The following is a 26,538-nucleotide window of genomic DNA, read 5'->3' as shown; positions in this document are numbered from 1 at the left end:
ATATCTTAATTTATTTCCAATACCACATCCTTTAAAAGTTAGTTTAACTATAAGGAATTTAGATCTTAAATGTTAATTCAATTTTTAAAATAACTAGTAATTTGCAGACATACCTCCCCATGGTTGAAAAAGAAGCATGCCACTGTAAGTAACCCTCCAAACCTGTTCCCACTGTGAAGGAAGAGAAGGGGGGGGGGAGAAATGTAATAAAAAATTCTTTTTCAGACAAGCTTCAGTGACAAAGTAAAAATACTTTCATTTTATGAATAGTAATATGCTCTAAAATGTCAGATAAGTAAATGAATTAAGCAGTGTCGTGACCCTCTCACAATGCTCTTAAGAGCTGGACGTGGAGCAACCAGCTAAAACTAAATCTAAGCAAGACAGAATAGCTCTGAGTTTGTGACTCCTTGATCCATAGTGAATTGCCACCTTTCGTTTTGGATGGGGTGACACTATCTCAAAGAGATCCAGTGCATAATCTGGGGATTTTCCTGGATTCACAACTCCTGCTCAAGGACCAGGTTTCCTGGACCAACAATCCTTGCTCGGTCATTCACGCCCTAGTCATCTCCTATCTTGACTATTGCAACACACTGCCTACATAGGACTGCCCTTGAAAAGCATCCGTAAGCTCCTATTGGTTTGAAATGCAGCAGTCCAATGGTTTTATGCAGATCCAGGAATTGCTTCCAATGCAATTCAAGGTGCTGGTTGTCACCTTTCAAGCATTTTATGGCTTGGGATCAGGTTCTCGTCTTTTCCCAGTTACAGCCACCCAATGTACTAGATGTGGAGACATGGAATGTTGTGATTCCTGTCTCCTAAAGAGGTATATCTGGCAGGACCCGGAAAAATGGCCTTTTTCGTGGTGACTCTCTATCTTTGGAACATTATCCCTGCAGAGATAAGACTGGCCCTCACTTGTGACACTTTTTCACAAGTGCCTGAAGATCTGGTTCTGCCAACCAGCTTGGGAAACCCAGAGCAGGATGGAGCCCATCAAGTGGCTGATTGCCTGCTACCACCAGTGGGGTAGGAGGTTATTGTTTTTATTCTTTTTATATTGCATTTTTATTGTTTTTAAGTTGCCCAGAGTGACTGAAAGTTAGTGGATGGCCATATAAACAGTGGTGGGATTCAGATGGTTCACATCAGTTCAGCAGAACCAATACCTAATTTTTTGTTAAGTTCAGCAAAGAAGTTATGATAAATTTGTGTTTTCTGGAATATGTCTGGTTTTTGTTACACTTCCTTCCTGGCTGCGGGCAGGGGGAAACCTCCCCAAAAGTCCAAGAGAGGAGTGACGAAAACCAAATGGAGATGCAGCGCCTTTGATCACGTCAACTGCCTGCTCGCCTCTTCCCTTTCACTCCCCTCCAGAGCAGGATTGCCATGCTACGGAGGATGGGCCTTACTCAGTCCCCCTCCACGGTTTCAGAGCCAGGAGGGAGTGACGGTGAGAGGCTCTGCCACTGCTACGCAACAGCTGTGTCTGCCACTGGAGAGGCTTTCTTTAGTCCTCGCCTCCTCCTCCACCAACTCTCCCATGGCTTGGCCGTGACTGGGGGGCACAGGTCTCGCCTGCCGCTTCCCTCTGCCATCCCTGGTAACCTTCCACCAGCCCTCCATCACCACCACCACTTTCTTGTCGCCCTACATCAGCCCGCATCTCCCTTCTCTGTTCTGGAAATGGCAGCCCCGTTTTCTGCCACTTTCCTCCCAGGAGAGGGGAAGAAAGGAAGCATCCTTCATATGGAAGGATACTATGGTAAGCTCTGGGAAAACTACAGCAACTGGAGGTGTGCGATGAACATTGGAGTCTGAGAAAGGCTCTGAGAAGCACCAAGACTCACAGTCAGATGAGGAGCCTGGCCCCCTCTACTCATGCTTGGTCAGAGACACAGCAGTTTTGGGAGCCTGAGTTGGGTGAAAAGGAACAGCTGGGGCCAATCCCAGATGCATGGATGTGCAGACAGGAGAGGCGAGCAAGACAGAGGAAGGCAGTGGGGCGGCTCCAGAGGCAAAAGAAAAGTCATTAAGAAGCCACACCCTGGCTGGACTATAAAAGGGGGAAGTGTGGGAGGTGCTGGTTGCCAAAGGCAACCATTCATGCTGCAGCTTTGTGTTTTGTTGATTGGGTTGTTTGTCTCCAAAGTCTTGGACACTGAGTCAGGTGTGTAAAAATAAAAAGTGGTTTGTTTTTCTTGTGGGTCCTGCCTGGTTCCATGAAGAGGGATGAGTAAAGCAGTTGAGCAAGTACTTGCATAGGCTGGGACAGAGCAATGGCCTAATCGCCACTGAGGGGCTGTGACTGCACAAATATAAATGGTGCCAGGTAAATAGCACAGGTAACACCATTATTGTGTAAGCTACACTGATTACTGTTATGTCTCCAGCTTCAATTCAAGATATCTGTCAAAAGTAAAAATCTGCCAACCATATGTCTTTTTGTTTTCATCTTGTCATTAGAGCAGACATGTGAAACTCACGACGTCATATCTGGACAGTTTTGCCACTGTCAGCAATTGGGTGGGCACAGCTTCCATGTAATGTGTCTGGTTCGCGGGCTGGCAGTTTGACACCCCTGGATTAGAGTAAGGGTGTGTGTGAGATGATGCTTCAAATAGGTTAGTTAGAGAAACAAAACCTCTCCAGTTCTGCAGAGGTTTGCTAAGAGAGGCTGTCTGGAAACTTTTCAAGGACATTCTAGCCACTGTGGAGAAGACAGCAGACAGTTCTCGTAACAACAATAATTTGTTTACCTGAGCTACGTGGGAATGTTACTGTTATATGCTATGGTAAGATGCCTTGGGATTTTAAAGTTAGTTTCTCTTCGCCTATACCATACCAGGTATTCAATAAACCAGTAAGATTTTTCAGAAATGAAAGAAATCCCGAACTTTATTTGGATATTTAAGCTGGAGGTTGATATTATCACTTTTAAAGCCCTATATGGTTTGGGACCAGATTATCTGAGGGACTGCCTTTTTCCAAGAATCTCAACCCATCCACTTGGGCATGCTGCAGATCCCAGCAGTCAAAGAGTAGGCCTTTTCTGTAGTAGCTTCTTCTGTGGAATGTTCTCCCTTTGAAGATTAGAATGGCTCTAATCCTGTTGGCCTTCTATAAAGCTTTAAAAACCTGGCTCTGTGCCCAAGCCTGAAGCAATGAATGCATTAAGGATCCTATTTCCTGACTTTATTCTTAACTGACCAAATATCTCAGCTGCTATGCATATTTATTTTCAATGTTTTGTTGATTTAAAATGTTTTAATTGTAGTATATTTTTGAATTGAAAGCCAACCAGATCGAGATGAGCAGCTATAGAAATTGAATAAAGAAACAAACAAACAGGTAATTTATGAGGCTTATTTCACCATTAAATAAATAAACTGGACATGTAATAAATACATCAAAACTAGGCATACAAATAGCAGTTGAATATTTTGAAATTAAATTTGAATTTTACAAATATGTATCTGTCATTCTATCAACATTGTATAGAAAATACAATGAGCTGTATTGGCTCCCAGTTATCCTCCGGGTGAGATTCAAGGTGCTTGTAATGGTTTTCAAAGCCCTACATGGCATGGGTCCGGAGTACCTTGGGAATCACCTGCTGCCGGCATCAACTTCCCTCCGCCCGGTACGCTCCCACAGAGAGAGACTCCTAAGGGTGCCACCGTTCGGAGAATGCCGCTTGGTGGCTCCCAGGGGGAGAGCGTTCTCTGTGGGCGCGCCTGACCTATGGAACCATTTACCGGTTGAGCTCCGGATGGCTCCCGACCTTCGCTCCTTCTGACGCGATCTAAAAACATATCTATTTAACCAATCCGGTCTGGTCTGACGGGTTTAATTTTAATTGTGGTTTTAATTTATCTTCTACATTTGGGCAGTAGGGCTTAATTTATTTTCAATTTTCTGTATTTGTGCATTTTGACATTTATGTCACTGTTCACCGCCCTGAGTCCTTAGGGAGAAGGGCGGTATACAAATCAAATAAATAAATAAATAATAAATAAATAAAGACTATGCTCTTTCTTTTTCAAATAGGAAGCTCTAAAATAACAAGAAGAGTACAAAATTTTAAAACATTGATATCGTTATAATTCTTAACTACAGGTATACCAAAGAAGAAGAAGAAGTTGGAGGGGACCTTGGAGGTCATCTAGTCCAACCCCCTGCTAAGGCAGGAAACCCTATACCATTTCAGACAAATGGCTGTCCAGTCTCTTCTTAAAAACTTCCAGTGTTGGAGCATTCACCACTTCTGGAGGCAGGTTGTTCCACTGGTTAATTGTTCTAACTGTCAGGAAGTTTCTCCTTAGTTCTAGGTTGCTTCTCTCCTTGATTAGTTTCCATCCATTACTTCTTGTCCTGCTTTCAGGTGCTTTGGAGAATAGCTTGACTCCCTCTTCTTTGTGGCAGCCCTTGATTCCAGCAACCATTCCCTATTTTCCTAATTCACTTTTTCACTTTTCCTAATTCACTCTAAAGCTTTCCCTGCGCAGAGCCTTAAGTAACACCAGCTGCCTGCAATTAGTGCAGGTTCGCATCCCACCAGGCTCAAGGTTGACTCAGCTTTCCATCCTTCCAAGGTAGGTAAAATGAGGACCCAGATTGTTGGGGGCAATAAGTTGACTTTGTAATAATGCTGCTTGGGGTGTGTGTGAAAGCCCTAATAAACAGGCATATACACAGAATGAAGGCTATTGCTAAGCACATTGATTTGTGCTTTAAATTGTAAACCACCCTGAGTCTTCGGAGAAGGGCAGGATATAAATGCGATTTTAAAAAAAAAGACCAAATGGGAGATCCGCTCCAGGTTTTCCACCCAGCCCGCCCAGTTCCTAAGTCAAATGTGTCGTTAGAGCTAAGCCGCTGCTCTGGCTGCTGACTTCCCCACCTGCCTTTCAAGTTGGGATATACTACAGTTGCTCTTCAACTTTAGAAGGATAGACGCCCAGACCTCAGCCTGTAAAAAATCACAGACTGCAGCTTCTTCTCCAATTGGTCCTGCTTTCCCTGCGCAGACTAAATGGGAGATCCGCTCCAGGTTTTCCAGCCAGCCCTGTCCCTAAAGTTTCAGCACCCAGCGTATAAGACGACCCCTGACTTTTGAGAAGATTTTCATGGGTTAAAAAGTAGTCTTATACGCCGGAAAATACGGTATATGAACTGCCTTTTCTGCATTAGAGCACAATGAAAAGTGTAATTAGATACTATACAGCGGGCATTTAGAATTAGGAATCATTTTTAAGAAAACGATAGATATTTGGATTTTCTTTCTATAGTGTTAAATTTTAGTTTCACTTAATGCAACCATTTGAAGGAAAGTCTTTATTATGGCCACATATTAGAATCCTGACCTACAATTCAGAAGCAAAACAATAAATTTATGAATCTAGAAACCTAAACATTTTTCATTGTTGATTCTAATGCTTATCTTTGATAAAAAAAAACATGTCCTCACAGTAATTTTATCCTGACTACCTCTGTGACTTTAGACATATAAACTCTTATCATAATATAAATATCAAATTACTGGTTATTTAGCACATTTCAGAACACATAAAAATGCAATTATTTATAAAATATAAGACATATTCTATTAATTTTTATGCAAATAAAACTAAATATACCCTTGACTTAGAATTATGAGCCCACAATTACAGTTAAGTTGTTGCAATTGTAAGTTGAGGCATCATGTGACCGGACCTAAATTTTTACATTTTTGTAGTGATTGTTAAGCAAACATGATGGTCATTAAGTGAATGCAGTGGTCATTAAATGAATAATTTTTCACACTAAGCATTTTTATTGGAAAACAGAAGTAAAAGCCAGAAACCTGCAAAACAGTGGCAAAATCAGTCATATGCTTTGGAACTTTGCAAATGACCATAAAACTGACCCAGTTGCCGAGCATCCATAATGAGATAATGTGACTGCAGAAGGGGGGCAGCCATCATAACTTCAAAAATGGATCACAAAAGGGTTAACTGGATTTGAAATTGTCAAAAGGGTTAAATATCTGGGGGTATATTTGTCACCCTCAAATGCAAAGTTATATAAAAATAATTATGAAAAGCTATGGGGTAAAGTTCAAAAAGAACTGGACAGTTGGAAAAAGTTACAATTGTCATTACTGGGAAGAATCGCAGCAGTGAAAATGAATGTTTTGCCGAAATTTCTGTTTTTATTTCAAATGATACCCATTCTTTAAAAGGATTCAAACTTGGAGGAATGGCAAAAGGGTATCAATAAATTTGTATGGGCAGGGAAAAGGCCACGAGTTAAATTTGTATGGGGAGGGGGGAAGGGGAGGGTTGGGTTGGGAAGGGGGGGAGGGGGTGGGGGTGGGGAGGGTTTGTTAAAGATAAAATGTATTGAGAAACTTTTCAATAAAAAAAATGGATCACAAGTAGCTTTTTGAGGGAGGATCCATCATAATTTCAAACAGTCACTAGGGGACCTGTCACATGTTGAGGACTATCTATATATTGCATTACAATTTAATCTATATTAAAACATTTTACTGTACTTTCAAGCTTTAAACATTATATTTCAGCTCAAAACAGATTGTTCAGTTAGAATATAATAGAATGGTAGAGTTAGAAGGGACCCTGGAGGTCTAACCCCTGCTTAGGCATTAAACAATATACCATTTCAGACAAATGGTTGTCCAATCTCTTCTTAATCTCAGGAAGCAGTATAGTGCAAAGCCTCTGTATTCCAGCCCCAACAGAGTGACACAAAACTACAGAGCCCTAGGAAACCTCAGTGATCCCAGTCCAATTTCAGCTGCATTTGCCCTTGTCACCCTGTGGCTCCTGCTGTCCAACACTCCACCAACCCAACAGTTTTTTCACCATCTTCTTGCTCCCACTGTTGATAAAGTATGCACACCCTTTACAAGGCAGCTGCTAAGCATGTGAGGCCCTATTCCCCAGGTCTCACAAGGAAACCGCCTTGCGCAATATTGGGAAGAAAGCCTCATTAGTCAGCAACTGCCTTACAAAGGACAAGGCTAGGCATGCTTGGTCAGTAGTGGAAGCAAGAAGACAATGAAAATCAGCTAGGGCATCAGAAACAATGGAGAGTAATGGGTCAAAAGGGCCTAGAAATAGAAATAGTTGGGAGTTGCAGTCAAATATGCAGATGGGTCACCAAATGCTTAAATTCTGATCATGTGACCGTGGAGTCACTGCAACCATCATAACTTTGAGACCAACTCTAAGTACCTTCGTTCAGCAACACTGTTAACTCTGATGCTCTAACACTGTAAGTCAAGGGCTGTATTCCTGTATGTAAAATTGCTTTTATATACTTATTAAATACTAAGCAGTAAAAATGCAATTTGGCGTAAAGAAAAACATGCATTTTTAACCTGATTAAAAAAAGGACAGAAATTTGGGTTAAAATCTTAGAGCTTAATTATACTGACATTTAATGGAATAATTATGATGAAAACAGTAGTAATGTGAAACCTCTGAGTCAAACCAAATAATAAAAAGTAAAAAGCTAGTACAAAAATATTATTGTATCATGTTAAAAAGTATAAACATTTTGCTTTTTTACTAATTTTTTAGTTACATGCAGAATTATCATTCTACTATAGAAAGTATCTGCCACTGAATGAAATCTTCCTCTCACTTTCATCTGTATTGTACAACTATACTCTGGGAAGTTGGCAACATTCCACAGAAAAAAATTGAAATATATGCCACTTATGTGTGATGAGAAAAAACAAAGGTGTTGCTACATCAGCAGAAGTTCATGCCGATCATTGTACAGCCCTAACCCCACAACCACAGTCTCCTATGTAACAGCCAATTTTAACAAAACAAAGGTATGCCTTTATGGGTGGAAGGTGCAAGGACTGTGGAGATAGGCGTAAAAGCAAATAACTCTGAAGACAGAAAAATACAGCTGAAGGAAGATATTACAATAAGAGTGTGAAGGGCCAGAGTATAAATTCTATGGCCTAGCTTTCTTATCCATTTTTCTGAATGGCTCTAGATCACGTCTCTCACTAGACTGGAATTGATATACATTTTCTTCTCATTGTAATCCTTGGAAGTAAAAAGACAGATATAAAAATGTTAAAAGCAAGCATTCTGCCTTAGCCTGCCAGCTGGAGATTCCTGGATGAATCAATATATATGTGAAAACATATTCCCTAGACCAGGGGTCGGCAACCTCGGCTCTTTTATGACTCGAGGACTTCAACTCCCAGAATTCCTGAGCCAGCATAGCTGGCTCAGGAATTCTGGGAGTTGAAGTCCACGAGTCATAAAAGAGCCGAGGTTGCCGACCCCTGCCCTAGACCCACAATTCTGACATCAAACTGTCCCACACAAATTAAACTGAAGAATTATGGCATTCTGAAACAATGTATTTACATTTAGTGCATATTTAACAAAATGCAGTATAATTATAATTATCCACTTAGCAAACAAACCTTTTTTATGTTATCTTACCTTAGATACGTGCCATATAGGAAGAAAACTGACATCATCAATCCATTTAGAAGAAATATCATAGCCACATAAAAAGAAGCAGGATCTCCTAATCCTATCAAATAGCAATTCACATGCAGATAAAATACTTTGTTTTGATTTTTAAATTGTTCAACTGTGCAAAAATTCTGCATATATTAATATATTATATAACTAAATTCTGTTTATGCTTACATTTGCATTATTTAACTTATCTATTTAATAGGTTTCAAGGCAACTTCATGAAACAACTTAACAAAGGTATGAAGTGAAAAATGTACATTGTTCCATGCACAAAACATGTACAGCATGTGGGCTCCACCAAATCTGAGTGCATTATTTATTATTTATTTATTTATTTAAATTCCATTTATATCCCGCCCTTCTCCAAAGACTCAGGGCAGCTTACAAGCTTAGCAGTAGCATTCATTCTATGTATATGCCTGCTTATTAGGGCTTTCACACACACCCCAGCGGCATTATTACAAAGTCAGCTTAATTGCCCCCAACAATCTGGGTCCTCATTATGATCTCAACAGACCAAAATCTTGAGCCTCTTAGTTTTCTAGATTTTGGCCAGATGAATTGTAGACTGTATTCATTGGGTAGAAGACTGTTTTTCATTGTCTCTTTCTTTCCACTTCTATTATGTCCCATGTGCCCACCTTATCCCAGTGCCTTCCTTATCCTTCCTTTTGTTTTTGTCATTATGTTTAAATTAAAATGTAGCCTACTCATCCTTTATTCCAATTGTGTTAGTGCCTTTCTTCTCTTTCTTTTGCTGCCAATGCATTTTCCCCAGCATTTCTCTATCTTGGAACAGCTTTCTCATGTATGAAAGTATTCATTGTTAATTACAGATAATCCTCAACTTATGACCATAACTGAGACTACAATTATGTTGCTAAGCAAGGCAGTTGTTAAGTGGACCCAAGTGCTGCAATTTTCATAAATAAAAGTTGATTGCCAAATTTCCAAATCTGACCAAATTTGGGACGGTTGTGACACCTATATGTCACAAGGAGAATTGTAAGTCATTTTTTTTAAATGCCATTGTAACTTCAGTCACTAAATGAATGGCTGTAAGTCAAGAACTATGAGTAATTCTATATAATGATGACAGAAAATAAGGAAAAACAAATGTCTCTCTTTTTAGAGGAAGATGATGTTCGAAAAGCAAGTAAGGGAGGAAATGTCACTTCAACTGGAACATGAGGGATTAGTTAATTGGTAGGACAGAATCTTCTATAGTAAAATTTAAATAAATAAGAACAATGAAAATATATTTGGCTATTTCAGCACCTCATAAAAAACTGTAGAAAATTTAAAGAGATAATTAAGAAAAAAAAACTATGAACTAGGGCTGGGATAAAAGGGATATATCATCCTCTAAAAAGTGTCTAAGTGAAGCATGGAGTTTCCAGGAACCTACAAAAAGACTAAATAACTACTTTTCCTTCAGAAAAAACTTATTTTTATGGGGATAAGTAAAAGTTTAGCCAGGAAACTGCATTAGATTACGGTATTGATTTTGTTTGTGTGTGTTTTTTTTAATCAACCTTTTCTGATTCTTGTTCTCATTCTGTAAAATCCTAGACTTTTTTCATTTCAGGCTACATCCACATTTTTTTTCTTTATTAACTTTTTGTGATCTATAAAATAATTTGGAAGCCATCTCAAGTTTATTGTTAGCAGACCAGCACCATCTTGTGGTCTGCCTGGAACATTGTAAGTGCTTTTGTAAGCTTCTAAAGCAGCGGTCTTCAAACTTGGCCCTTTTATGACTTGTGGACTTCAACTCCCAGAATTCTGGGAGTTTAAGTCCACAAGTCCTAAAAGGTCCAAGTTTGAAGACCCCTGTTCTAAAGTAAAATAGATGGGATGTGCTTTATTAGAGGATGGGAGATCATGATCACAGTGGTAACTACCACACCATTAACAAATGTGGTCAAGTTGTGAAGATGCTGAGTTTTGGGGATAGGACAGACATGTCAAACTCGCAATGTCACATGACATTGCGAGATGTATTGGGACTGTTTTGCCATTGCCGGCAATGGGGTGGGCGTGACTTCCAGATGACACATCCAGCCCGCGGGCCAGCAGTTTGACACCCCTGGGATAGGAGGTTTCATACCTCCAGCTGTGCACTTTATGGGTTTCGGCACAATGCTAAACCACTTTCATCTGTAAAGAGGAGGAACATGTTTGAGGATCTTAAATTCTTCATGAATTTAGACTCCACTATTTATAGAAAGGAATAATTGCACTAACCTCCTTCCAGAGCTCCATTTCAAAATGCATTTATAAGGTAATGTTCAGTGACAAGCACATACTCTGCTTCTTAAAGGTGGCTTAGGTCATATTAAAATAACTACAGCCCTGTCCATAATATCAGTATTGCGTTATCTATTTGAGCCCTCTTCCTACCTTCCCAGGTATCTAAAATAGTTACTTTTCCCAATAAAAATATGATGTAGCCTATAAACAAAACAGTTGTGGGTTTATTAGTTTATTTTTTGCACTGTCACTTCTTAACATAGGTCTCTATATCTATAGGTACTCATTGACTTATGGCCACAATTGGGGTGGAATTTCGGTTGCTAAGTAATCTGGCCAGAAAGCAAGTCATATTTCTGGACAGGATTTAACTACCATTTTTACCATGGTTGTTAAGCAAATCACTATGTCCATTAAGCAAATCACCATGGTTATTAAATGACAAACAAAGTCAATTCCCCAATTCACTTTGCTTGTCAGAAGCTAAGTGGAAAGATGTAAATCACGATTATGTGATCAAAAGGCACTGCAACAATTGTAAGTACTAGAAAGTTGTCAAGCACCTAAATTGTAATTACATGAAAGAAGAACTTGGATTCCAATGCCGTATCTATCATTTCACCTCCAGGATGCTGCTGGATATAATCTACTGTCAGTTTAGAGGCAGCCTTTTTTTGAGCTGAATTTATGCTGATTTAATGGATATGTACATTATTCTTGACAATACGGAAATGGTTTCCCCTTGCTGTTTTCTGATTTTTTCGTTAATTTTCTAATCTAGTCCTCAGCTCTGAGTTTTTCTGATTATCTCCCACAGAAGTACTTACATTTTCTAAGATGGCTATCCATTATTTCTATTTGCAATGAAAACTTATGTAGCACCAAGACATTCTTAGAAACAAAAATAATGTTGAATGACTAGCATTTTGCTTCCATTTGATTTTATTTAAAATTAGAATACTATACTTTTTAAAAAAATGAAAGGTCAAATAGGAAACAGCCTAGCTAGACCTAAGGAGGACTGCCCATTGACCCAAGTATTAGGGTGATGCTGCTTGGAATCAAATATATTTATTTCACTTTTTGGTCACACGTTGCATTTTTACAATTTCAGGTTTCTAAATTATTTATATACCTACATCTGTCAATTTCTTTATTTTCTTTTAACAAGCTACTATTAAGTATTATCCTTTCTGAAAATAAGATTCCCATATTAAGATTTCTGCAATATGCACAAATTATTCAAATAATTGATTAAATATTTAATTAGACCATGGATAACCACAAATTCTTAGTAACCTTTCAAAAAGGAATTTTAATATTATTTCACACTCCATTTTGTGCAATGTTCATAATGAATAAATAAGGAACACTTGCCTTCACAGCTTTCAACAGGACTCAGACCTTCCCCTCTATTCACAGTCCAACACTTTTGTGTCTGAATGCCAAAAGAATTCATTATCCCTGTGTATATGCGGTACCAGCTGGCTAATACAACCTGTGCAGAAAATAGGATTATAATTTCAAAAGAACATTGTTTATCTCAGCAGTTAAAAGAAATTTATCTATGGCTATATCTGACTGTTTTAAGATCCTTTTTCTTTCTCTCTGAAACTTCATTTTAAGTGTATTTTTTATAAAATGGAAACTGACATTATACAAGCATGCTATTAAAAATATAAATACACACTTGCAAACTTTCAAGGTGTTTAACAATAAAATAGATGAAGACAATAAAGTAATTCTACAAGGAAGCATGAATTTATACCAAGACTGAAATTTTATTAATAGATATTTTTCACAGAATTTTTTTTCTTTTCTGCAGATTCAACATGTGAAGCTGAGATTTTATATTTATAATATAGGTAGTCTTAGACTTGTGAGCAAAATAAAATTGATCAAATTAACATTTTTAAGATAAGAATTATGTTGGTAAACAAGGCAATTGTTAGTAAGTTACATGCAATTTTATAACTTTTTTTGCCATGTTTGTTAAGTGAACTATGCTGTTGTTAAACAGGTCCAGCTTCTCCCATAGACTCTGGTTGTCTGAACCTATGGGGGAAGATCACAAATGGCAATCACATGACCATGGGACACTGCAATCATCATAAATACATGCTAGTTGCCGAGTGCCCAAATTTTGATCACATTCTTGTGGGAATGTTGCAATAGTCAGAAGTCTTTTTTTTTGCAGTGCCATCATAACTTTGAACAGTCACTAAACAAATGGTTGTACATTGGGGATTATCTGCATATTCACTTCCAATTTAAAAGTCCAAGATACTGACAAAATATACTTTTTAAAAACTACCTGTAATTCTATGTTGAAATTATGGTTGTTTTATTGCTATTATTATTATGGTTAATCTTTAATTCAATTCGCAGTCTGGGAGTGCTAAAAACAATTCAAGTCCTAACCAAGGACCCAAGAGCTGTTAAGGTAGCATCTGAGTATATAGGCAGTTCTATGCAGGATGGTTTTTTTTTGCAAAGTCAGGATATTCAGGTCTAATAAGTTCAAAGTTTCCATGTATCTAGGCAGCCCTTTGGGTATTGCTCCAAGGGCTCCTATTGCTATTGGTACAACCATTGATTTCTCCCTTTACAATCACTTAACTTCAATTTGTAAATCACAATATTTTGTTATTTTTTTCTAGCTGTTTCTCTTCAATTCCTGCATCACCTAGTATTGCAAAAACTAGATTTTTTTCTTTTCCACAATAGTGATGTCAGGTGTGTTGTGGGCCAGAGGTCTGGCTGTTTGGATCCAAAAGTCCCACAGGATCTTGACTTGCTCATTTACAAGAACTTTGTCAATTTAGTGTTTGCAGTATTTTTTGCTGCATTTCTGACAAAGCTTCCAATCTATCATTTTGGCAACTCCATCATGACACTGCAAATAATAAGTCTGTGAAATATTGCTATAGCCACTGATAAGGTGATCCTCTGTTTCATCTTTCTCAGTGCATAAGCAACATTTGCTGTTGTTGGTGACATGTTGACATGCTGTTGTTTTTACTTTCATGGAATTGGTCTGCAAGGCTTGTTCTTGGGCAGCCAAATGAAGCCTTCAGTTTCTTTTGTCAGCACCCATATCTCAAACAGCTCCATGTCAGCTTCGTATCTACTTTTCTTTCAATGTCCTTCAGGTATTGACTGTACATAGGCTTCTTTTTCCAGTTAGAAACTCAATGCTCAATTGTTTACTTTCGATATTCTGCTTTCAATTTGTTTTCAAGAGGTTTCCCTTGTTTACCTACTTCAGCAGTGGCTTTTTTGCTTTTTTATGTAGTCATTTAAGCCGTGTTTTCCTCTTCCACAGTTTGTTTCACCTGTAAGAGTCCTCTGCCACCCTGAGATCTTGGCAAATATAATAGATCAATATAACTTTTTGGGTACAGACATGGTTCACAGTCATTAATTTTCTTGTTTTTTGGTCCAAGTTATCAAGTTCTAGGTATTCCAGCTAAATATTGTACTATAGGCACTGCCCAGGTGTTAACTGCCTTTATGATATTTCCTCTACTCAGCTTTGATCTCAAGATTTTCCGGACTCGCTTTATGTATGTTGTTGAAATGGCTTCCTTGATTTGGTTGTGCAGCAGGTCAGAAGCTTCCAAAAGTTCTAAGTACTTATAACCTTCTTCTAATGTTATTGCTTTTATCAACTCTTCATTATCAAGATAGAATCCATTATCTTCAACAATTTTTCCTGCCTTAACAATTGTTGCATATTTGTCAATGCCAACTTGCATGCCAATGTTTCTGCTAAACTCCTCAGTGCATTTCAGCAGTAAGCACAATTCAGTTGTTATTATTATTATTATTGATTTAATCTTCAATTCGATTGACAATGTAGAACTGATAAAAACTTAACAGTTCAAGTCCTAATCAAGGACCTAAGACCTATTAAGGCAGCATCTGAGTATATAGGCAGTTACAAGTATGGTGGGTTTTTGCAAAGTCAGGATATTCAGGTCTAATAAGTTCAACATTTCCATGCATCTAGGAGCCCTTTGGCTATTGCTCCAAGGGCTCCTGTTACTATTGGTACAACCATTGATTTCTTCCTCCATAATCACTCAACTTCAATTTGTAAATCATAATATCTTGTTATTTTTTTCTAGTAACTTGTCTTCAATTTGTGCATCACCTGGTATTGCAATATCAGTGAACCAGACTTTTTTCTTTTCCACAATAGTGATGTCATGCATGTTGTGGGTCAGATGTGTCTGTTTAAATCCAAAAGTCCCACACGATCCTGACTTGCTCATTGACTTGAAACAAAAATCAAGAATAATAATAAAAAGTTCCTTCCAACATATTAACAACAAGAAAAAAGTCAAGGAAACTGTAGGTCCACTAAAGAGAGAGGATGGCAAGGAAATATCAGGCAACAGGGAAAAAGCAAAGCTGCTTAACTCATTCTTTGCATCATTCTTCACACAAAAAGAAACTACACCCCAACATACAAAAAAAACAAAACCCACTGCAAAAGACAAACTGGAAACAAAAATTAAAATAAGCAGGAAAATAGTAAGAGAACACCTATCCGACCTTGACGAATATAAATCACCAGGACCAGGAGCACCAGGGAAATACCTGAGTATTAGAAAAGGGCTGATGTGGTTCCCCTCTACAAGAAAGGGGGGGAAAACGGACCCAGGAAACTACAAATCAATCAATTTAACGTCAATACCTGGAAAGATCCTAGAAAAGATATTAAAAAAACAGATCTGCGAACAAGTAGGAGCAAACAAAGTTATAACTAGTAGCCAGCACGGGTTTCTTAAAAATAGATCATGCCAAACCAATCTTAATTCATTCTTTGATAAAGTGACTATAGTAAACCAGCAAAATGCTATGGATGTAGTATACTTAGATTTCAGTAAGCCATTTGATAAAGTAGACCACTATCTATTGCTTGGTAAGCTAGAAAAAGACGGAATAGACAACATCACACCAGATGGATCTCTAGCTGGCTGGCAAACCATACTCAATGAATAGTCCTCAATAGCACCACATCCACATGGAGAGAAGTAAGCAGTGGGGTACCACAAGGTTCTGTCTTAGGCCCAGTACTCTTCAATATTTTCATCAATGACTTAGATGAGTGAATTGAAGGGGAACTCATCAAATTTGCAGATGACACTAAACTGGCAGGAGTATCCAACACCCCAGAAGACAAACTCAGGATTCAAAAAGATCTTAACAAACTTGAACAATGGGTCCTATCCAACAAAATGAGTTTCAATGTGGAGAAAAGCAAAGTTTTACATTTAGACAGGAAAAATCAAAACTGAGCCGTGGTGGAGCAGTGGGCTAATGCCTCCTTAAGTAACACCAGCTGCCTGCAATTAGTGCAGGTTTGCATCCGACTCAGCCTACCATCCTTCCGAGGTAGGTAAAATGAGGACCCAGATTGTTGGGGGCAATTAAGCTGACTTTGTAATAATGCCGCTGGGGTGTGTGTGAAAGCCCTAATAAGCAGGCATATACATAGAATGAAGGCTACTGCTAAGCTTGTAAGCCGCCCTGAGTCTTTGGAGAAGGGCGGGATATAAATGGAATTAAAATAAAATAAATAAAAATAAAATAAAACTACAAGTACAGATTAGGCGAGACCTGGCTTAAAAACAGCAACTGTGAGAGGGACTTTGGAGTCGTAGTGGACGATCACTTGACTATGAACCAGCAGTGTACAGCAGCAGCCAAAAAAAGCTAATACAATCCTGTGTTGTATAAAGAGAGGCATAGAATCAAGATCACACAAAGTATTAGTACCACTTTATAAAACCCTAGTAAGACCACTGGAATATTGTAGCCAATTTTGGTCACCATATCACAAAAAAGATGTTGAGATATTGGAAAAAATTCAGAGAAGAGCAATTAAGATGATCAAAGGCCTGGAGACAAAACATACGAAGAATGGCTGCAGGACTTGGGTTTGGCTAGTCTAAAGAAAAGAAGAAATAGGGGAGACATGATAGCAGACTTCCAGTATTTGAGGGGTTGCCACAAAGAAGAGGGGATCATGTTATTTTCCAAAGCGCCAGAGGGCACGACAAGAAACAATGATTGGAAACTGATCAGAGAAACAACCTGGAATTAAGGAGAAACTTCCTGACAGTGAGGACAATTAGCCAGTGGAACAGCTTGCCTCCAGAAATTGTGGGAGCTCCATCACTGGAGATTTTTAAGAAGAGCCTAGACCACGGGTCGGCAACCCGCGGCACCCAGCCGCTGGGTGCGTGCGCACCTCTTCGAACGGGCAGTGGTGCGCGCGCACCTCTCCAAATGGAGAGTGGCACCGCCCGTTTGGAGAGGTGCGCGCGCACCTCCCCGAATGGGCGGAGGTGCGCGCGCACCACCCCGAATGGGCGGAGGTGCAAGCGCACCTCCCCAAACCTTTGGAGAGGTGCGCACGTACCTCCGTGCGAAGGGGCAGCAGCGCAGCTCTTTGAGGAAGCTGCCGTGGCCTGTCTGCGAAACTGCCGAAAGCGGCAGCTTCGCAGACGGGCCGCGGCAGCTTCCTCAAAGAGCGGCGCCCCTGCCCATTCTGAGAGGTGCGCGCGCACCTCTCCGAATGACCGGTGCGCGCGCACCTCCCCAAACCTTTGGGGAGGTGCGCGCGTACGGGCAGCGGTGCCGCTCTTTGAGGAAGCTGCCGCGGCCCGTCTGCGAAGCTGCCGCTTTCGGCAGCTTCGCAGATGGGCCACAGCAGCTTCCTCAAAGAGCGGCGCCGCTGCCCCTTCGCGCGGAGGTACGCGCGCACCTCTCCAAAGGTTTGGGGAGGTGCGCGCGCACCTCTCGGAATGGGCAGGGGCGCCGCTCTTTGAGGAAGCTGCCGCGGCCCGTCTGTGAAGCTGCCGAAAGTGGCAGCTTCACAGACGGACTGCGGCAGCTTCCTCAAAGAGCAGCACCGCTACCCGTTCGCGCGGAGGTACGCGCGTACCTCCCCAAAGGTTTGGGGAGGTGCGTGCGCACCTCCGGTCGTTCGGAGAGGTGCGCACGCACCTCTCGGAATGGGCAGGGGCGCCGCTCTTTGAGGAAGCTGCCGCGTCCCGTCTGCAAAGCTGCCGAAAGCGGCAGCTTTGCAGACGGGCCGTCGCTGTCAGGCAACCGGGAACCGGTTCCATCTCACTTTTTTAAAAAATGGCAGCCGTGTGTGTCCGCGCATGCGCAAAAAACCGTTTTGCGCATTTTTGCACATGCGGCTCCCACTTTTTTTAATTTGTGATGGAACCGGTTCCCACTGGCTCTTTTCCTTTTTTAGGTTGCCGACCCCTGGCCTAGACAGTCAATTGTCTGAGATGGTATACTTGAGCAGGGGGCTGGACTAGAAGACCTCCAAAGTCCCTTCCAGCTCTAGTCTATTCTATTTTCAAGAGCCTTGGTGGAGCAGTGGGCTAATGCCTCCTTAAGTAACACCAGCTGCCTGCAATTAGTGCAGGTTCAAGTCCCACCAGACTCAAGGTTGACTCAGCCTTCCATCCTTCTGAGGTAGGTAAAATGAGGACCCAGATTGTTGGGGGCAATAAGCTGACTTTGTAATAATGCCGCTTGGGGGGGCGAAAGCCCTAATAAGCAGGCATATACATAGAATGAAGGCTATTGCTAAGTACATTGATTTGTGCTTTAGACTGTAAGCCGCCCTGAGTCTTCGGAGAAGGGCGGGATATAAATGGGATTAAAAAAAAAGTTTGTCAATTTGGTGTTCCCACTAATTTTTGCTGCATTTGAACCTAAACCTCTGATTTTGGCAACTCAATCATGATGTTGTAGATAATCAGTCTGAGAAATTTTGCTACAGCCACTGATAAGATGATCCAAAGTTTCATCTTTTTCACTGCATCATCATCATCATCATCATCATCATCATCATCATCATCATCATCTGGCTTACCTCTGGATAGAGATTAAATCTTTTCAATGTGTTTATTACAAGAGGATATTCAGTTAGATTATCATTCATAATCATCCAAACTCCACTGTAAAATGATGGTGCTTCAATTATAGTCTTGAAGTAGGAATAGTATAGACCCTAAAGTGAATATATTTAGATAACAATATTTAAATATTTATATTTAATATTTAAATGTATAATTTGCTTCATATTTGTATATTTGAATTTATATAATTTGCTATAGCAATAAATACAGTAATATCAATGAAATTAACTTTCTATTTCTAGATCAAAATTAGAATAAAACAAGATTAAAACAAATATTAAAACAAATATTGCAAGTTATCTGTAACATATCAACACTTGCTTAATTAAGGTGTTGAACTAGGTCTGGCAAAATCCAAGTACAAGTATATACTCAGTCACTGACACCAGTCATCAGGTATTGCTATAGAATATAGCAAAATTTGCTTTAGTGGTTAAGGCAACAGAAGACTGTTTATTCTAGTCCATCCTTAGGTATGAAAGTCAGTTGGGAGACTTTGATGTTATTTTGGATAAAATAGGAGGAAGAAGGAGTATTAGATATTTTCACAACTTACATTATTTATAAACATGGGATATAAATAAGTAAGAAAAAGTGCTACATAAACTACAGATAAGCAAAATCAATGGGGAAGCTATATTCACTTAACAACCTGTTACTAACTGAACACAACAGTGTCATTTAGCAATAGAAAATTTGGGCTCAATTGTGGTCGTAAGTTGAGGACTACCTGTACTTGAAATCATAGAAGAAAGGCAGGATATAAATCTAAAGAATCAATCAATCAATATATTCCTAGCTGGCTTGTACTACTATTATGAGGTTCTAAATTCTTCTTAATCTCCCAAGCAGTCCAAATCATTAACATAGAATAAATTAAAAATAACTGAATCCATATTTATCCATTACTAATTTAAATTCCATACATTTTATTCCAAGCATAACTAAAATTATTTAAAATATATTTTATTGAAAAGATAAATATATCTCATAGTAGGGGTCCCCAACTAGGGCATACAAGCGTGAATGAGCGAACGAAGCTTCATCTGTGCATGCCAGGGTCTAGGTTGCATGTGAAACCATCCCCTATCCCCAGTTCATAGAAAGATTGCATTTCCAAGAAACAGTCCCTGGTGCCAGAAAAACTGGAGATCTCTGTCTTATAGCTATATTTTTCTTCTATCCAATTATGTCTAATTCTCAGAGACTGCCTTGATAAATCCCTGCACTTTTCTTGGCAATTTTTTTCAGTAGTGGTTTCATATTGCCTCCTTCTTACGGCAGAGAAAATGACTGGTCTAAGATCACCAAACTGGCTTTGTGCCTAAGACAGTACTAGAATTCACGGGCTCCTGCTTGGTAGCCTGATACCTTAAACAATACATCATATTTATTGAAACAATTTACTTATGTAATTTATAGGCTGCCCAACTCTAATGGCTCTAGAGGGCAAATTAGTTTAGTAACGAGATAATCTAAAGAAGCTGCATGTATCTGAAAATTTTCCAACATCAGTAAAATAAATTGTGACAAGTAATTGGTGAAACTGCAAATACCACATAAATATTAAAATATTAAGAACAAAAATATTTCTAAATCATCTAAACAACTACAGTACCTTTTTGATTCAAGAATACATGGTAGTTTGCATTTAAAAATTAAAAAATAATGTATTATTTGATATCCTTATTTTAGAATATGTCTAAAAGTAATATCACTTAAAATTATGTTCTAACCATTTCAGTTCGAAATGCCATTTCCCGTTCCAGAGTTGAAAGATGAGAAAAGTGACGATCATTTTCAAAAAGAGTTGTTAAGTGATACCTGTTAAAATTATACATATTTGCCAATAAATCAGAAGAGTAAATTCATTACAGTATCCTTGTAAATAAACCTGCAAAGTTTACCAGTCTGCAAAAAAATACTAGCCTGAGTTTTATTCTTGAGAATTGTCACATCTCTCTTCCACATGATCCTAAATTGAGTTGTTGGAAGATGTTCCATCTCTCCTCCAGGAATCACTTGGGTAAAGAGATTCCTGGATAAAACCTAATCACAAAAATGCCGAATCCTGCCATGGAGAGGTAGAGCATTCTACTTCTTTCTAGTGAGTCTACTCACCTTCATTATAATCGTTTGCACATATTTTTACAACTTAGGTGTACTATAATGCCTCATACGCTCTACATAAACCAGTCCCTTCTAAGAAAATAAACATGAAATGTACTTGATATTCAAAGCCATATAAGGAATGAATTCATTACTTCTATACTGTTTGTAGATGTACTTCAAATGTTTAACACGTGAAAAAAGTTCTAATCAACATGGAGATTGCTGTATTAAATGAAATATATTTGACTTTAGAAAGTATCTCTGAGTAGAGCCTTCTAAATTAAAATATAATTGAGCATTATGTTAGTTATTAAAATAGCAACAACAAAGACATAAGTTAAATTAGAAAGCCTTCATCTCACCATGAAATAGTTTACTTCTTCAAATATAGATATGCAGAAAGTTAACAGCCTTTTGACTAGAGAACCTCATATTCTTAAATTTGCATGTTTAACAATCCATTTGAAAACTAAATGTCTTCCTTCTAATATCTTCCGGAAAATAGCACTAATACAACAATGGATTAATGTTATACTAAGGAGACCAAACCATATTTATTATTGTTTATTATGGCTGAACTACTATTTTTTTAAAAAGAGTATAGAGAAATTATACAGTAAAATGGACTGAAAGTCCTGCTAGTCTTTGTTTAAAAAAGGATTTGTTCCTCATTTCCACAGCAACTAGAATTTTTGGCTAATTAGAAGAACATGTATACTTTATACTTCTAATGAAGCAATGGAGTCCATAAATAATATAAGAGGAAGTATTGAAAAGACATCACAGATAGGATCTGTGATAGATTCCTGTCTATAAATTTATTAGGGAACAGTCTGGCTCCCTGGGCTTCATAAAAAGTGAATCCTAAGAGAGAAAATGTGAATGCAATTTAAAAAATAAGAAGTAAAGACAGGAAGCCTATTATACAAATTAGTTCAAAAATACAGAGAAAAACTAAGAACATATCAATTCTGGCCTAAATCACTCACAGGCTACTTGAAGGCTGAGTACAACCTTTGGTCACATGCAGCATAGAGCCAGTAGTGACCTCCCCAAAAATTTGGACATAATTGTTCTCTCTGTGGAGTAGCACTAGAAAGAACTGTGAACTAGTAAGCTCCAAAGGTTTTTCCCAGTGACAACTCAGTAAGATCTAAATTCATTAGGAAGGATATTTTGCCCTGTCCTTGCACACTGTGAGAAAGAGAAAACTAAGTAAATATGATTGGTGAGGGGGAGAATGAACTTATGACCAGTCCTATAAGTTTCTGATGTTGTAGCTTCCCTGCCATCATATAACCACTATCTAGATGCTCAGTGCCCAGTTCACAATTATAAAATCACAGTGAGCTGGGTTATACGAATGCCACTGGCAGCTTTCCACAAACAAAGTCATTGGTAAAGATGGTAGGGAAAGTTACAAATTGTCCCAGTAAGAAAACTCCTGCTTTTTCTCCCAAGGAGTCCACTATCTCCTATTTCATAGTAGCCCCTTGCCCATCTGCATTCTAACATGTCTGCGGCCTTTGCAGACTCCCTAGTGCTCACCCATAGCACCCACATGCCCCCCCATGCCCTTATCTGGCACTCCCACCCATTCCTGTTTAATGACCTGCACATCCTGGTGTTGTGATGACAACTGGGACTGCTGTCACTAAGCAATGTGGTCATGCTTTATGATCGCATCACTTAGAAACAGCAATTCTAATCCCAATTGGCATCTAACCCAAGGACAGGCTGAAGGAAAAGGAGGGGAAGGCACCATACATCACTGCTTTATAACCTCTGGCCTACCACTGTGTGCCAACCTAAGGGACTTAAGACATAACTTATAGAGATAATGCTACTGTAATTAGACATTGATGAAGCATTTTTGTTTGCAGAACATAAACTTACCAATGAAGGATTCCTGCAACAGCAGCTGTTAAGAAAAATAAAACAAAACATACCACCTTAATTGTTTTTAAATTATTTTTTAAAATGTAACCCCAATCCTTAAGGGCTATATATGTAATACCTCAAAAAAGCTTACTCAAAATTTCTCTGCACAAAACATTCTATGTTTTCTGTAGAATATTCAAACCAGTATTCTTACACTGTATTAATTTCAGATATATAACTTTGCAAGTTAGAATGAAACACATAAAATAAATATCTGCATTATTTCTTTCATATATCAGCTGTTTAAAAGTATTACAGATATTTAGGGCATATCTAACAAATTTCTAACTTCTCATGAAGCCAATTTTATATATTTTTTAAAAAGACACACAAGAGTATTCATGCAGTTTCTACTATGTCATAGGAGCAAAAAAAAAGAGAAGGCAGGATAGACTCAAATATATATATAAAGTCCATGAGAATACTGCAGACATACTCTTGTAGTTTGGATATATCTTTGTAATACAACTATAGAAAACTATAATTTCTGGATCTATAACTAAAAAATTTAAAGTTAACACCAATCACCATCACCCTTAAGCTATTGCCTTTAATATAAATGAAAATATATAGTTTATTAATGAAATATGTATTTTATATCACTTGAAAAACTGTTCATTTTGTCGTATATTACACTCCTTAACAAGAATAAAATGTCATAAAACGCATACTTTTCTGCAAGAGTCCGATTCAGCTACCATGTGAAAATATTATTTTACAATTTTTATAAGAAGTATCCTTAATTTTATATATTCAAGTAATCTACTTGCATTACATCTGTGGAACCAACATGATATCAACATCAGAATCTCATCCTGTATCCTTATATTGTCTTACTTGGGAGTAAATTTAGTCATTTGTACTGAATTTTGCAAGACCCTGTAAGAAAATAAGAACTATAAAATTCTCACCCATTATAAGTGTAAGCCATATTTTGCTATCTGTTCTTGCAATAAAGAATCCCGTTTCTCTCAGAGCATCTATATAAAAAGAAAATAAGTATCATTAATGTAATGTCTATAGAATTTATAAAATATATTTTAAAAAATTGTCCTTGCAAAAATAATTATATTTAGAAACTTTTCTAAACTTTTTGCTTCCTTATGCTGAATCTAGTTCTTTTCTCAGTAATACTAAAACAGAGTTATATGTAGTGTTCAAATTTTGTTAACACTAATAACATTCTTTTTTCAGTAGGATGAAATATACTTACTGCAAAAAGTTGGGGAGATTTAGCTTACATTTAAATAGAATACAAAAGAAGACCTTTTGGAGTTTTCCTCCCATTAAAATTCTTCCAGCTTTCCATTATTCCTCAGGCAACACTGAAAATTGAGAAGTCTCTCCTAAGTGGGATAGGCTATGTGGTATGGGAGAATATTAGGCAACAATATGCCATTAATGATAACTTTTATTGTCATTTTTTTACTGTGGGCACAACGGCCCACATCAAAAATGAAATTTAGTTGCCCGCTCTCAAAGTGGAACATACATGACAGACACCTAACCATACTATATACACATATGTATAGACCAGGGGTATGCAACCTTGGTTCCTTTATGACTTGTGGACTTCAACTTCCAGAATTCCTGAGCCTACTGGCTCAGGAATCCTGGGAGGTGAAATCCACGAGTCATAAAAGAGCCAAGATTGCCTACCCCTGGTATAGACCCACACCCCTACATATACATAACAAATAAATATTAAATACTATCCATCTTGAATATATAATGGAAGGAGGAAGCTTGAGAGTTCACAAGGTTAATGCTGTATGGAATGAAACTATGGCTGAATCTGGATGTTCTGCTGCGGATACCACAAAGCCTCCTCCCAGAAGCTAACAAGGAAAACAGGTCGTGAAGAGGATGAGTAGTGTCCCAGACAATCTTACGGACCCTTCTTCTCAAGCAACGCTTCTATGCTATGTCCTGGATGGAGGGGAGAAAACTGCCAATGATCTTTTCGGCCATCCTCACCACTCTCTGCACCACCTTCCTGTCTGAAGCAGTGATGCTTCCAAACCAGACTGTGATGCTGTATGACAGGAAGCTCTCGATCGTCCCCCTGTAGAAAGTGGTCAGCTCAGGGGAAGGAAGATGTGCTTTTCTCATGCGACGCAGAAAATGCAGGTGCTGCTGTGCCCACTTCACCAGTTTCTCACTGTTGAGCGACCAAGCCAGCCTACTTATTAGCTGCACACCCAAGAATTTGATGCTGGTAACTATCTCCACAGGTGAATCATTTATGCACAGAGAAGTGTGGCTATGCCTGCCTTTTCTGAAATCAACAATGATCTCTTTGGTTTTTCCGGTATTTAAAACTAGGCTGATTTCCTTACACCAGTTCACCAACCCCTCAACCTCCTTGTGGCAAGCCTCCACCTTGTCATCATGAATAAGGCCCACTACTGTTGTATCATCTGCAAACTTCACAATATGATTGGTTACAAACCTAGCACAAGTCATGGGTCAACAGGGTGAACAGCAGAAGACTTATGACGCAGCCCTGAGGAGAACCTGTGCTCAGGAAAATGGTATTAGAGGTATTTGTTCCAACTCGCATATATTGGGGCCTATTGGTAAGAAAATCAAGAATCCAGATGCAGAAAAAAGTGTTTAAGCCTAAAAGGCCCAGTTTGTCTACTAGATGCTGGGGAATGATTGTATTAAACGCTGAAGTCGACAAACAATAAACGCATGTGTTTCTTTCCTCTAAGTGCTTCAAACTCAGATGGAGAACAGAGCGGGTCAAATGCTGGTGAGAGGCTGGATACAATGTCTTTTATCAGCTTCTCAAAGCATTTCTGCTGCCGGCGTCAACTTCCCTCCGTCCAGTGCGCTCCCACAGAAAGGGCCTCCTCAGGGTACCACCGGTCAGAGAATGTCGACTGGTGACCCCCAGGGGGAGGGCGTTCTCAGTGGGCTCGCCAGTCCTTTGGAACCGTTTACCGGCTGAACTCTGGATGGCCCCCAACCTTCGCTCCTTCCGGCGTGATCTAAAAGCTTATCTATTCGAACAAGCCGGCCTGGTCTGATGGGTTTGGGATTTTAACATTGTTTTTAACTAACTTACTGCATCAGGCACAATCATTTAATTTTAAATCTTGTATCCTGTATTCTTATTTTTATTGCCCTGTACACCGCCCTGAGTCCTTCGGGAGAAGGGCGGTATATAAATCAAATAAATAAATAAATAAAATTTCATAATGGTGGCTATCAGTGCAACCCGACGGTAATCACTGAGGCCTGTAATTGTGGACTTTTTGGCACTGGCAAGATGATGGCCATCTTAAAGCACAATGGGACCACTGCCTGCTACAATGAGAGATTGAAAATATCTGTGAGCACACAAGCCAGCTCATTTGCTCATTCCCTAAAGACACGTCCAGCAATGTTATCTGGGCCTGCTGCTTTCTGAATGTTAACTTTCTGCAGTGTCTTCTGGACAGAGGTGACATCAAAGCTTGCTCGTCAGGATGGGGCACAGCTTTCCTAGCAGGAGTGCTATTTGATACCTCAAATCTTCCAAAAAATGTATTCAGTTTGTTTAGGAAGTCTGTGTCATCCTTGCATCTTGATGGAATCACCTTGTAATCCGTTATGGCCTGGATCACTTGCCACATTTGCCTGGTGTTTGTTGGGTCCTGAAAAAAGTTCTGAATTTTCTGGCAATGGGCTTGCTTTGCACCTTTTATGGCACTTTTCAGATTTGCTCTGGCTGTTCTAAGTGCCAGCATGTCACCAGATTTAAA

The 26,538-nt window shown here is 39.0% G+C and overlaps 1 protein-coding gene across 2 annotated transcripts in view; it reads right to left on the bottom strand.

Annotated features, from left to right (window-relative positions):
- Window positions 1-26,538, bottom strand: part of DPY19L1 (dpy-19 like C-mannosyltransferase 1) — a gene marked incomplete at its 5' end in the record, with an annotated part of 88,745 nt that overhangs the window by 54,000 nt on the left and 8,207 nt on the right. For both annotated transcript variants that reach the window (XM_083377862.1, XM_083377863.1), the window contains 7 exons: window positions 114-171; window positions 8,484-8,577; window positions 12,156-12,276; window positions 18,688-18,825; window positions 20,470-20,557; window positions 22,742-22,766; window positions 23,698-23,766. In XM_083377862.1, coding sequence (XP_083233988.1) covers window positions 114-171; window positions 8,484-8,577; window positions 12,156-12,276; window positions 18,688-18,825; window positions 20,470-20,557; window positions 22,742-22,766; window positions 23,698-23,766 — 593 coding nt within the window. The remainder of the gene's footprint in view (window positions 1-113; window positions 172-8,483; window positions 8,578-12,155; window positions 12,277-18,687; window positions 18,826-20,469; window positions 20,558-22,741; window positions 22,767-23,697; window positions 23,767-26,538) is intronic.

The sequence above is a fragment of the Vipera ursinii genome (genome assembly GCF_947247035.1).
Source record: "Vipera ursinii genome assembly, chromosome: Z".
Lineage (NCBI taxonomy): Eukaryota > Metazoa > Chordata > Lepidosauria > Squamata > Viperidae > Vipera > Vipera ursinii.
The sequence above is the reverse complement of the archived record's forward strand: the minus strand, read 5'-3'. Positions and strand labels throughout refer to the sequence as shown.